Source organism: Anolis carolinensis, unplaced genomic scaffold (genome assembly GCF_035594765.1).
Source record: "Anolis carolinensis isolate JA03-04 unplaced genomic scaffold, rAnoCar3.1.pri scaffold_13, whole genome shotgun sequence".
Classification (NCBI taxonomy): domain Eukaryota; kingdom Metazoa; phylum Chordata; class Lepidosauria; order Squamata; family Dactyloidae; genus Anolis; species Anolis carolinensis.
Genome location: NW_026943824.1, coordinates 6,889,317 through 6,903,981, shown reverse-complemented (window position 1 = coordinate 6,903,981; position 14,665 = coordinate 6,889,317). Strand labels below are relative to the sequence as shown.

Genomic DNA, 14,665 nt, shown 5'->3' with positions numbered 1-14,665 from the left:
CGGGCTGTTTCTATACATCTTTCGATGCAATTTCGATCCCCTTCCCCCAAATTTCCTGTTGTGAACCTTCAAATCGTTTCTGACTTATGCCCTTTGGCTCCACTTTAACTGCTATGGCTCTGTGCTGTGGAATGGGGGGAGTTGTAGTTTTGTAAGGCCTTTAACTACTTCTGCCAAATACAGTAGAGTCTCACTTATCCAACAGAAACGGGCCGGCAGAACGTTGGATAAGCGAATATGTTGGATAATAAGGAGAGATTAAGGAGAAGCCTATTAAACATCAAATGAAGTTATGATTTTACAAATTAAGCACCAAAACATCATGTTATACAACAAATTTGACAGAAAAAGCAGTTCAATACGCAGTAATGTTATGTTGTAATTACTGTATTTACGAATTTAGCACCAAAATATCATGATGTATTGAAAACATTGACTACAAAAATGCATTGGATAATCCAGAACATTGGATAAGCGAATGTTGGATAAGTGAGACTCTACTGTAGTACCAAACTGCAACTCCCAGATTCCATCGCATCGACCCATGGCAGGTCAAGTGATATCAAACTGTGTACATTTTACCCAGACTATGGGTGTATCGACGTTGTATTTTTTTTTCCGTGTCAGAAGCAACTTGAGAAACTGGCGTGAGAAAACTGGCCGTCTGCAAAGACGTTGCCCGGGATGTTTTGATGTTTTTACCATCCTTGTGGGAGGCTTCTCTCATATCCCCACATGGGGAGCTGGAGCTGACAGAGGGAGCTCATCCACATTCTCCCCGGATTAGAACCGTCACCCTTTTGGTCAGCAACCCAACCTTCAAGTCAGCAGTCCTGCCGGCACAAGGGTTTAATCCATTGTGCCAACCAGGGGCTCCTTATTGACACTTTAGAATGAATTACCGTATATACCCGAGTATAAGCCTACCCGAATACAAGTCGAGGCACCTAATTTTATCACAAAAAACTGGGAAAACATTGACTCCAGTATAAGCCGAGGGTGGGAAATTTCAGAAATAAAAATAGATACCAATAAAATTACATTAATTGAGGCATCAGTAGGTGAAATGTTTTTGAATATTTACATCAAGCTCAAATTTAAGATAAGACTGTCCAATTCTGATCAAATCATTATTCTCATCTTTTTCAATGTAAATGTGCTTATGTACCCTTTTAATAATAATAGAGTAAAATAATACATGTAATAATAATAATAATAATAATAATAATAATAATAATAATAAATACAGGAAAACAATACATGTAACAATAAAATAAATACAATAGTAATAATAAGATCAGAGTGAAATAATACATGTATTAATAATAATAAAAATAGAGTAAAATAAATGTAATAGTAGCAACAATAATAGAGTAAAATAATAAATGTACCATATATTCTCAAGTATAAACTGACCCAAATATAAGCCAACCAGGACCCTCACCTAAGTATAAGCTGACTGGGGCTTTTTCAGGGCTGAAATACTAGTTTTATACTCGAGTATATACAGTAGTTAACTAATTTTAATTGATTTGCATTGTATTTTATATTTTTATATACGTGTGCTTTATTGTAAGCCGCCCTGAGTCCCCTTTTGGGTGAGAAGGGCGGGATACAAATGTCGTAATAAATAAATAATAAATGTGATGGAATCCTGGAAGATATAGTTCTGCAAGGTCTTGTCCCTTCTCTGTCCAAGGCTTCAGGTGCCTCAAACTACAACTTCCAGGATTTCATTGCATTGAACCATAGCTTATCAAGTGGCATCAGACTACATCAACCCTGCAGTGTAGAAGCTTTGCAAAACGACCAGTCCCAGGATTCCATAGCAATGAATCTGAGTTTGCCATGGCCTTCCCTTGAGGTTGAGAATGTTTTAGACTTAGGCTTGCTCAAAGTCTGAAATGACTTGAAGGCACACAACATCAACAATCCTACTTAACTTGACTATCTCATTGGGCAGAAGCAGGCCCACACTTCCCATTGAAATCCTGATAGGTTTATGTTGGTTAAATTTTTAAAAAATATTGTATTGTTCATTCATTTACTAATATTGTGGTATGGTAATAATATAATATATTGTGTATACATATAATACAGTAGAGTCTCACTTCTCCAAGCTAAACGGGCCGGCAGAAGCTTGGATAAGCGAATATCTTGGATAATAAGGAGGGATTAAGGAAAAGCCTCTTAAACATCAAATTAGGTTATGATTTTACAAATTAAGCACCAATACATCATGTTAGACAAGAAATTTGACAGAAAAAGTAGTTCAATACGCAGTAATGTTATGTTGTAATTACTGTATTTACGAATTTAGCACCAAAATATCACAATATATTGAAAACATTGACTACAAAAATGGCTTGGATAATCCAGAAGCTTGGATAAGCGAATGTTGGATAAGTGAGACTCTACTGTATTGTGTATACATATAATACAGTAGAGTCTCACTTCTCCAAGCTAAACGGGCCGGCAGAAGCTTGGATAAGCGAATATCTTGGATAATAAGGAGGGATTAAGGAAAAGCCTCTTAAACATCAAATTAGGTTATGATTTTACAAATTAAGCACCAATACATCATGTTGGACAAGAAATTTGACAGAAAAAGTAGCTCAATACGCAGTAATGTTATGTTGTAATTACTGTATTTACGAATTTAGCACCAAAATATCACAATATATTGAAAACATTGACTACAAAAATGGCTTGGATAATCCAGAAGCTTGGATAAGCAAGGCTTGGATAAGTGAGACTCTAGTGTATTGATAATAATATTATAATGTAATATAATATAATACTTATTTATTTATTTATTTATTATAGTATTTCTACCCCGCCCTTCTCACCCAGTAGGGGACTCAGGGCGGCTAATAAAAATAATACAATGTAATAATATTGTATAATATAATAATATTAATTATATATTAAATGTAATATTACTAATAATAATATGGAATAGTGATATAGTACAATATAGTAATATATAATGCTAATATTGGAACCCCTGTGGGAAAGTGTGTTAAAGCACTGAGCTGCTGAACTAGCAGACCGAAAGGTCCCAGGTTCAAATCATGGGAGCGGAGTGAGCGCCCACTGTTAGCTCCAGCTTCTGCCAACCTAGCAGTTTGAAAACATGCCAATGTGAGTAGATCAATAGGTACGGCTCTGGCGGGAAGGTAACGACGCTCCATGCACATGACCTTGGAAGTGTCTACTGACAACGCCGGCTCTTCGGCTTAGAACAACAGCCCTGCAAGGTTGATGCCAAAGAACAGTCAACCCAAGAGCTTCAGGCAGCGATATTTCGAAGCAGAGCGTCTCATTGCCGATTATTACCGCTGCGGACGGTTGCGGCGTTCCTCTTGTACGCTTTTCAGCTTTGCATGCAAATGCCCGTGCTTTTACGTCTTGCATTTCATGCTCCTTGAGCACTCCTGTTCACGGGGTTTCTCCCCCTCTGCTCTCTCTGGCTTGGCAGGCATTATCTCTTAAATATCCCCCCCCCCCATTTTTTTGGATTTGCAGGTGGCTAAACCCCTCGCTTTTCGAAAAATTAAAACGGTCCGTCCCCGCTCTTTTTAGTGCCGAGCGTGAAATATGAAATGTTGCAGTTTGAATCCTGCGAACAAGCAGAACATTTTCCAGAGCCGAAAGCCCTGAAGGTGTATGCTAATTAAACCTAACGCCCGCTTGCTTAATGAGGGGGGAGGGAGAGAGAAAAAGAAAAACCTTTCATTGCATTTTGGGGGGAGCCACTCTCACATTCTGTTCCATTCCTTTTGTGGAGTTCACAAACGACAACAGCCAGAACAATTTGATTTTGAGACTGGAAGAGAGATGGTGGAAACTGGGGGGCATTTGTGTTTCCAGCCAATGGGATGATGCATTTTGAACAGATATTGCTTTCTGGTTGGAAGTATCCTCCTTTTTGTAGTGTTGCGTAGTTTCTGTGGTGTATGACTAAGTTCTAGCAGCATTGTCTCCTGATGTTTCACCTGCATCTGTGTCAGGGTGGGTTTTAAAGACATCAGCTCCGCAGCACCCTGATTTATTGGTGATCTTTTGACTCTCACCAATTCATCCTAGGTCAGACTGCTTGTCTGTCTGGAGAAGCAGTGCCGACAAACGACACCACACAGTCGTTAATCAGCTGAACACAGCGGTTCTAAGGCTTTATTCCATATATATACAAAGGTATTTACAAGTTGCAAAGTCCATAGCTCATTGCAGACATGCTTTCTCCTTGCCGATCAGACACGACACAGTCATTAATCAGCTGAACGCAGCGGTTCTAAGGCTTTATTCCATATATATATACAAGGGTATTTACAAGTTGCAAAGTCCATAGCTCATTGCAGACATGCTTTCTCCTTGCTGATCAGACACCACACAGTCATTAATCAGCTGAACGCAGCGGTTCTAAGGCTTTATTCCATATATATACAAAGGTATTTACAAGTTGCAAAGTCCATAGCTCATTGCAGACATGCTTTCTCCTTGCCGATCAGCCACCACACAGTCATTAATCAGCTGAACGCAGTGGTTCTAAGGCTTTATTCCATATATACACAAAGGTATTTGCAAGTTGCAAAGTCCATAGCTCATTGCAGACATGCTTTCTCCTTGCCGATCAGCCACCGCACAGTCGTTAATCAGCTGAACACAGCGGTTCTAAGGCTTTATTCCATATATATACAAAGGTATTTACTAGTTGCAAAGTCCATAGCTCATTGCAGACATGCTTTCTCCTTGCCGATCAGCCAAGCACACACATACTACTGATAAGAGCTCATTCCACAGCAGAATGATGAACTTCCTCTCTGCTGGAAGTCACGACCTATTGGCTGTTGCAGGCTATCACTCAAACTAGCCTGCCGTTACCACTTAAGATGCTGGAACACATGTCTGGTATACACAGTTGCAAACAGTAAAAACACTTGATTCATCATTTCACCCCTAGACCCCAAATAAACCAACAATGTGTGGCTGGCATCTTTAGAGGATCCTTCTTTTTATTTATTTTTACACATTTGGTTCAAATTTTTTGGTATGTAGTAATGCTCATCTTCTGCCTGTAGGTGTCGCTATAGCGTTGGCGATTTATACAATCAACGGAATGATAAATAGGGAATCAGATATATCTATTTCTATTTCTATATCTCAGTGAATTCTATTTAGAAATGTACACACACAAGATTAGTGGAATTATTCAGATATTTATGCGACCAATCAGTTGAATTACAGTAGTCTCTCACTTATCCAACACTCGCTTATCCAAGGTTCTGGATTATCCAATGCATTTTTGTAGTCAATGTTTTCAATATATCGTGATATTTCGGTGCTAAATTTATAAATAGAGTAATTACAACATAACATTGCTGCGTATTGAACTACTTTTTCTGTCAAATTTGTTGTATAACATGATGTTTTGGTGCTTAATTTGTAAAATCCTAACCTAATTTGATGTTTAATAGGTGTTTCCTTAATCCCTCCTTATTATCCAAGATATTCGCTTATCCAAGGTACTGCTGGCCCATTTAGCTTGGATAAGTGAGACTCTACTGTAATAATAATAATAATAATAATAATAATAATAATAATAATAATAATAACAACAACAACAACAACAACAACAACAACAACAACAACAACAACAACAATACTCTGCAATCCAAGAGCCTTCTGATTACAAGCATTCTTGATAAGTGAGAATCAACCTGTATACATTTTTCAACATACTGTACTAGAATTCTTTTTCCCCACTCCAGCAATTTCCCCACATATTGTAATAGCTGACTTCTGTCACTAGGTGCCACTAGAGCGAAGTGTCACAAATGCTTTCAGGGAAACTTACATAAGGAGAATATTCCATTTATTTTCCAAAATAACCACTCTCCTCCATGTTCTTTGTTGCCGAGAGACAAAAAAGCTGCCCTGGTTCTTTGGGAGGAGAACGGATGTATTTTTCATGAACTCACCAAGATGGAAGGGAAGCTGGAGAAGGGTAATTGCATGAGCCTGACCTGCCCAGAAAATCAATCAGGGCTTCTCAGGAATTCAGATAATGGGAAGCAATCCATGGGAGACTTGCTCTGAATCAATCGATGGCGGACTCATCCTTGTGAAGGGGAGGAAGAACATCCTGTAACTAATGGAGAACCAGTGTAGCTGCTCTTGTCGGAATAACACTCTCCTCTCCCAGCGGAGCGTGCCCAGATCCCGCCTCTTCGGTGCTCCAATCTTGTGCAACTTCTCTCCCCGCATTTGGCTTCCGCTTCTTCGTCTTTGGTTCGGTCACATGCAGAGAGGCTGTGCAATCCAGGACCGGGAAGTTGCCACAATGCGGTTCATAGAATCATAGAATAGTAGAGTTGGAAGAGACCTCATGGGCCATCCAGTCCAACCCCCTGCAAGAAGCAGGAAATCACATTCAGAGCACCCCCGACAGATGGCCATCCAGCCTCTGCTTAGAAGCCTCCAAAGAAGGAGCCTCCACCACAGTCCGGGGCAGAGAGTTCCACTGCTGAACAGCCCTTCTCACAGTGAGGAAGTTCTTCCTGATGTTCAGGTGGAATCTCCTTTCCCGTAGTTTGAAGCCATTGTTCCCTTGCGTCCTAGTCTGCAGGGCAGCAGAAAACAAGCTTGCTCCCTCCTCCCTATGACTTCTCCTCGCGTATTTGTACATGGCTATCATGTCTCCTCTCAGCCTTCTCTTCTGCAGGCTAAACATGCCCAGCTCTTTAAGCCGCTCCTCATAGGGATTGTTCTCCAGACCTTTGATCATTTTAGTCGCCCTCCTCTGGACACATTCCAGCTTGTCAACATCTCCCTTCAATTGCGGTGCCCAAAATTGGACACAGTGTGATTCCAGGTAAAGTGGTCTGACCAAAGCAGAATAGAGGGGAGCAGGACTTCCCTGGATCTAGACGCTATTCCCCTATTGATGCAGGACAGAATCCCATTGGCTTTTTTCGCTGCCGCATCACATTGTAGGCTCATGTTTAACTTGTTGTTCACGAGGACTCCAAGGTCTTTTCCGCACACACTGCTGTCGAGCCAGGCATCGTCCCCCATTCTATATCTTTGATTTCCATTTTTTCTGCCGAAGTGAAGTCTCTTGCATTTGTCCCTATTGAACTTCATTGTGTTAGTTTCGGCCCATCTCTCTAGTCTGTCAAGATCGTTTTGAATTCTGCTCCTGTCTTCTGGAGTGTTAGCTATCCCTCCCAGTTTTGTGTCGTCTGCAAACTGGATGATCGTGCCTTCTAACCCTTCGTCTAAGTCGTTAATAAAGATGTTGAACAGAACCGGGCCCAGGACGGAGCCCTGCGGATGGCACTCCACTCGTGACTTCTTTCCAAGATGAAGACGACGCATTGGGGAGAATCACCCTTTGGGTTCGTTCGCTTAGCCAATTACAGATCCACCTAACCGTAGTTTTGTCTAGCCCACATTTTACTAGTTTATTTGCCAGAAGGTCGTGGGGGACTTTGTCGAAGGCCTTCCTGAAATCCAGGTATGCTACATCCACAGCATTCCCCAAATCTACCCAGTTTGTAACTCTATCGAAAAAAGAGATCAGATTAGTCTGGCATGACTTGTTTTTGGTAAATCCGTGTTGACTATTAGCAATGACCGCATTTGTTTCTAAGTGTTCGCAGACCACTTCCTTAATGATCTTTTCCAGAATCTTGCCTGGTATTGATGTGAGGCTGACCAGACGGTAATTGTTTGGGTCATTCTTTTCTCCCTTCTTGAAGATAGGGACCACATTCGCCCTCCTCCAATCTGCTGGGGCTTCTCCCGTTCTCCAAGAACTCTCGAAGATAATTGCCAGTGGTTCTGAAATAACTTCCACTAGTTCCTTCAGTACTCTTGGGTGTAGCTGATCTGGCCCTGGGGACTTGAATTCGTTTAGAGCGGTCAGGTATTCCTGGACAACTTGTTTCCCTATTTCGGGTTGGATTTCCCCTAATCCTTCGTCCATTTCATGTTGCTGAGGTTGAAGATGGCTTCAGACAAATAGAATTGGCTGGAGGACCTAGAAAAGTACTAGGGTGGTATATTTCTAGCAATTTCCTAGGTCCTCCAAGGCGACTGTATGGTCACATCTGAGACAGAAACCTATGGAATGTCCTAGCAAACAGAGAGGTATCCTCTTTAGGATAACATAGGGGAGACATGGCATAGAATTGTCTGGAGGACCTAGAAAACTCCTAGAGGTAAACAAGACGGGTTCTTCCTGCACTGAGGCCTCCACCCAAAGTCAGCACTTGTTTGGGCCTTTTCTAATGAGAAGACTATTTATCCAGACGCATATTGGGAGCGAGAGTCCACAAAGGCCCCTAATTATTCACATTGGTGGGTTGCTGTGAGTTTTCTGGGCTGTATGGCTATGTTCCAGAAGCATAGCCATACAGACTGGAAAACTCACAGCAACCCGGTGATTCCGGCTTATCCAACATTCTGCCGGCCCGTTTATGTTGGATAAGTGAGACTCTACTGTATTACATTTATTATTCTACTCTATTTATTATTACATGTATTATTATTTATTATTATATGTATTATTTTACTCTATTATTATTAAAAGGATACATAAGCACATTTATATTGAAGAAGATGAGAATAATGATTTAATCAGAGTTGGACAGTCTTATCTTAAATTTGAGCTTAATGTAAATATTCAAAAACATTTAACCTACTGATGCCTCAATTAATGTAATTTGATTGGTATCTATTTTTATTGCTGAAATGTACCACTCTCGGCTTATACTGGAGTCAATGTTTTCCCAGTGGTTTTGTGGTAAAATTAGGTGCCTTGGCTTATATTCGGGTTGGCTTATACACTTCACTTCACTTTATTTCTTAATTAGTCGCTCTCCACCAGAGTGCTCCGAGCAACTTACAATTTAAAATATCATTCCACAATATAAAAAACATTCATCATAAAAACATTCAACATAAAAACATTCAACCTAAAAACATTCAACAGTGACTATTTGGCAAATTAGATCTGATTTACTTAAATGCACAAACAGCCAAGTCTTGAGTATGTACGGTGTGTGGTCTGGGTGACAAGTGGAGGGAATTGAAAAAAAAATAATGATTAAAAATTAATTTAAAAATTAGTACATAAATTAATATAAATTATATTTAAAAAGGCAAGTTCTCTAACTCTGTCTTCTCTGAGGCTTGCAACCTGCAGCCTTTGGAGACAAGGAGCCAAGGGCAGAGCTGCCGCCGTTTGCCCACGCAGGCAGATTCTCCGGCCCTCCCCGCCGTGATCCCGTGGCTTTGCTTTATAAACAAGCGGGACCAAGGCTGGCTTTGCATGCCTGGCAAGCGAGCGGGGATTAGTGGCCGCCTCGGCTGCCTCCTGACTCAGCCACAGCCTCCCGGCAGCATCCGTGTGCCGCAGGTAGCAGCGCAGGACGAGGCTCGTGGCCTTCCAAACACAAGCCCCAACCCCTCCAGGACATTCCCCACATTTCGAGTGTTGCGGCAGGTCAAAACATCAGCCGAGCAGAACAAAAGGGATACCAGGCTTCCAAACGAAAGGGATCCAGGGAGAGCCAATGCAGCAAATAGGAAGCACTCCTGGAGTGAGGTTTTCCGCCGTGCTGAACATCTGGAGGCTGAAGGGAACGTTTCCAGGATTTTGACCCTTATTTTGTCTCCAGTCCTGTAGCCGGAAGTCTTTCCTGGTCCGTACCGGGAGAGGTTGTAGTCTCCTTGACCCATGTTTGGGACCCAACATGTTCTCCTCCTTTGGCCTTTTCTCTCTGTGGGTATCATTCTTAATCAATAGTCCATAGTCTTTAGGTATAGTTGTGCTCACTGAAGTCCATAAGTCATATTTTAAACGGCAACATGCATCCACCTCCACTGAGATGTAAAACAGACTGACTACAAAACGGAGTCCTGAGTCTGAACATGCTCAGTGCAATCACATGTCTATAGCCCCTCCCACACCAAAGAGGTACAGTTAAACTGGCAAATCAACATACACCTAGAATACAGGTTAGCAAATATATACATTAACAAATAAATACAGTAGAGTGTCACTTATCCAACATAAACGGGCCGGCAGAACCTTGGATAAGCGAATATCTTGGATAATAAACAGGGATTAAGGAAAAGCCCATTAAACATCAAATTAGGTTATGATTTTACAAATTAAGCACCAAAACATCATGTCAGACAACAAATTTGGCAGAAAAAGTAGTTCAATACGCAGTAATGCTATGTAGTAATTACTGTATTTATGAATTTAGCACCAAAATATCATGATATATTGAAAACATTGACTACAAAAATGCGTTGGATAATCCAGAACGTTGGATAAGCGGGTCTTGGATAAGTGTGACTCTACTGTAGTTGTGCTCACTGAAGTCCATAAGTCATATTTCCCTACTGAAGTTCAAACGGCAACATGCATCCACTTCCACTGAGGTGTAAAACAGACTGACTACAAAACAGAGTCCTGAGTCTGAACATGCTCAGTACAATCATATGTGTATAACTCTTCCCACACCAAAGAGGTACAGTTAAACTGGCAAATCAACATACACATAGAATACAGGTTAGCAAATATATACATTAACAAATAAATAGTGAAAGGCTTGGGAGGTTGCAACATCCACCTCCACTGAGGTCTGATGCAAACATGCATCCACCTCCACTGAGGTGGTAAAACAGACTTTTTTTGTGTCAGGAGCAACCGGAGTTGCTTCTCGAGTGAGAGAATTGGCCGTCTGCAAGGACGTTGCCCAGGGGACGCCCGGATGTTTTGATGTTTTTACCATCCTTGTGGGAGGCTTCTCTCATGTCCCCGCATGGAGCTGGAGCTGATAGAGGGAGCTCATCCACACTCTCCCCAGGTGGGATTCGAACCTGGCAGCTTTCAGGTCAGCAACCCAACCTTCAAGTCACTTAATCCACTACGCCATCTGGGGGCTCCTGGTAAAACAGACTGACTACAATACGGAGTCCTGAGTCTGAACATGCTCAGTGCAATCACATGTCTATAGCCCCTTCCACACCAAAAGGTACAGTCAAACTGGTAAATCAACGTGTTTCTCCCCCATTTTCTGCATTATTTTTCAGTCTTAAGACAAGTTGGGCCCGCCTTTTTGCTCCAGGATTGAAGGTGGAAAGGATGCGATAAATCAAAGAATTATAGGATGAGATGTCCACATTTTCTCTCTGTGTGTTGAGTACACAGGGTATCATTCTTAATCAATAGTCCATAGTCTTTAGGTATAGTTGTACTCACTGAAGTCCATAAGTCATATTTCTCTACTGAAGTTCAAAAGGCAACATCCACCTCCACTGAGGTGTAAAACAGACTGACTACAAAACAGAGTCCTGAGTCTAAAAATGCTCAGTGCAATCACATGTCTATAACCTCTCCCACACCAAAAAGGTACAGTCAAACTGGTAAATCAACTTGTTTCTCCCCCATTTTCTGCATTATTTTTCAGTCTTAAAACAAGTTGGGCCTCCTTTTTGTTCCATGATTGAAGGTGGAAAGGATGCGATAAATCAAAGAATTATAGGCTGAGATATCCACATTTTCTCCCTGTGTGTTGAGTACACAGGGTATCATTCTTAATCAATAGTCCATAGTCCTTAGGTATAGTTATACTCACTGAAGTCCATAAGTCATATTTCTCTACTGAAGTTCAAAAGGCAACATCCACCTCCACTGAGGTGTAAAACAGACTGAATACAAAACGGAGTCCTGAGTCTGAACATGCTCAGTGCAATCACATGTCTATAACCCCTCCCACATCAAAGAGATACAGTTTAACTGGCAAATCAACATACACATAGAATACAGGTTAGCAAATATATACATTAACAAATAAATAGTGAAAGTATGTTGTCGAAGGCTGGGATCACAGGGTTGTTGTATGTTTTTCCTAGCATTGTAGCGGGACTACTGCAACGGCTACCTACCTCCCCCCTAATTATAGGTTGCACTACTCGCACTTTTGGCCCAGTTCATTTTAGGTTTTTTTCAGGCCTCTTGTAAGCCACCCTGAGTCCCTTCGGGGAGATGGGGCGGGGTATAAAATAAAGTTATTATTCTTATTCTTATTATTATTATTATTATTATTATTATTATTATTATTATTATTATTATTATTTTATTAAGACACAGCAAACAAGATAGATATGCTGGATTTTGTTTCACAAAATCACAATTCAAACACTTCCCAAGTGTCTAGGACTGTGTGATGTATTTTCGGATGATGCGCACAGATCCCAGTAGGGTGGCCTTTTGCAGTTGGCAGATTGTGATTTTGTCAATGCCTATTGTTTCCAAATGCCGGCTGAGATCTTTTGGCATGGCACCCAGTGTGCCCATCACCACCGGGACCACCTGTACTGGTTTCTGCCAGAGTCTTTGAAGTTCAATCTTGAGGTCCTGATAGCGGCTGAGTTTTTCCTGTTGTTTTTCGTCAATGCGACTGTCACCTGGGATGGCAACATCAATGATCCAAACCTTTTTCTTTTCCACAACTGTGATGTCTGATGTGTTGTGTTCCAGAACTTTGTCAGTCTGGATTCAGAAGTCCCACAGTATCTTTGCGTGCTCATTCTCCAATACTTTTGCAGGTTTGTGATCCCACAAATTCTTTACTGCTGGGATGTGGTACTTGAGGCATAAGTTCCAATGAATCATTTGGGCCACATTGTTGTGCCTCTGTTTGTAGTCTGTCTGTGCAATTTTCTTACAACAGCTGAGGATATGGTCAATGGTTTCGTTGGTTTCCTTGCACAGTCTGCATTTTGGGTCATCAGCTGATTTTTTAATCTTGGCCTTAATTGCATTTGTTCTGATGGCTTGCTCCTGGGGAACAATTATTATTATTATTATTATTATTATTATTATTATTATTATTATTATTATTATTATTTTCCGGGCTGTTTGGCCATGTTCCAGAAGTATTGGGAGGTTGCTATTTTCAACACTTTGCTCCTTGCAGGATGAGATATCTACCTTCTTCCAGTTTGATTAGATGAATGGATGGTTGAATAAATAGATGGATGGATGGATGGATGGATGGAGAGAGAGAGAGAAGTCCACCTATCTGCCACCCATTCTTCTTTGCTCCTTGCAGGTTGAGGTGTCCATCTTTCCTCGTTTGGTTGGATGGATGGATGGATGGATGGATAGATAGAGCCACTTCCTGACCCCTTGTTCTCCTTTGCTCCTTGTAGGACGAGATATCTACCTTCTTCCAGTTTGATTAGATGGGTGGATGGATGAGTGGATGGATGGATGGATGGATGGATGGATGGAATGAGAGAGAAGTCCACCTATCTGCCACCCATTCTTCTTTGCTCCTTGCAGGTTGAGGTGTCCATCTTTCCTCGTTTGGTTGGATGGATGGATGGATGGATGGATAGATAGAGCCACTTCCTGACCCCTTGTTCTCCTTTGCTCCTTGTAGGACGAGATATCTACCTTCCTCCAGTTTGATTAGATGGGTGGATGGATGAGTAAATGGATGGATGGATGGATGGATGGATGGATGGATGGAATGAGAGAGAAGTCCACCTATCTGCCATCCATTCTCCTTTGCTCCTTGCAGGTTGAGGTCTCCATCTTTCCTCGTTTGGTTGGATGGATGGATGGATAGATAGATAGAACCACTTGCTGACCCCCTGTTCTCCTTTGCTCCTTGCAGGACGAGATGTCCACCTTCTTCCAGTTTGGGGCCTCCATCCAGCAGGAGGCCATCATCATGCTGAAGTTCATGCAGTACTACGACTGGCACGTCTTCTCGCTGGTGACCAGCACCTTCCCTGGCTACCGGGACTTCATCGCCTTCGTCAAGCACACTGTGGAGAACAGCTTTGTGGGCTGGGACATGCAGGCCATTGTGACGCTGGACACGGCCATTGGGGACGCCAAGACCACCATCCAGCTGAAGAAGATCCACTCCTCGGTCATCCTTCTCTACTGCTCCAAGGACGAGGCTGCCTTCATCCTGGCCGAGGCCCGCTCCTTGGGGCTGACCGGCTACGATTTCTTCTGGATCGTGCCCAGCTTGGTGAGCGGGAACGTGGAGGTGGTCCCCAAGGAGTTCCCTGCGGGGCTGATCTCGGTGGCCTACGACGAGTGGGACTACCGCTTGGACGCCCGGGTCCGGGACGGGCTGGGGATTATCGGCACGGCTGCCTCTGCCATGTTGGAGAAGTACTCCTTCATCCCGGAAGCCAAGACCAGCTGCTACGGACAGCTGGAGAGTGGCGACCGACCTTCCCAGACGCTCCACAGGTAAGGCCCTCTCTCTTCTAACTCTGGGGATCCTTCACAAGGAGGTGTACTGTGCCATCGCGCCTGGGGCTATAACTCTTGGCGAAAGAAGCGTGGACGTCTTTTCCCAGGGGATTGCTTCTTGCCCTCCTTTAGGGAAACTGGAACTCCCAAGGACCAAAACACTGTAGATAACTCAAAAACTGGTTTTATTGTTCACAAAAGGTTATCCCAATAAGCTGGAAGTTTCAAAGGGGTAAAGGAAAATATACATTACAGTCTTTGGTTGTCTTAAGTCCAAGGAGTTCTGCAGCTGAGAAGCTTTTCCAGGTCCTTCTTTCTCAATGGCTGTGAATGCCGGAGCAATCCTCAGCCTCAGTCAAAATG

At 42.3% G+C, this 14,665-nt stretch overlaps 1 protein-coding gene across 1 annotated transcript in view; it reads left to right on the top strand.

The window, feature by feature from the left end:
- grin2a (glutamate ionotropic receptor NMDA type subunit 2A) overlaps positions 1–14,665 on the top strand; it is a 194,199-nt gene that overhangs the window by 111,068 nt on the left and 68,466 nt on the right. The window contains exon 4 of the mRNA XM_062964617.1: positions 13,707–14,299. Coding sequence (XP_062820687.1) covers positions 13,707–14,299 — 593 coding nt within the window. The remainder of the gene's footprint in view (positions 1–13,706; positions 14,300–14,665) is intronic.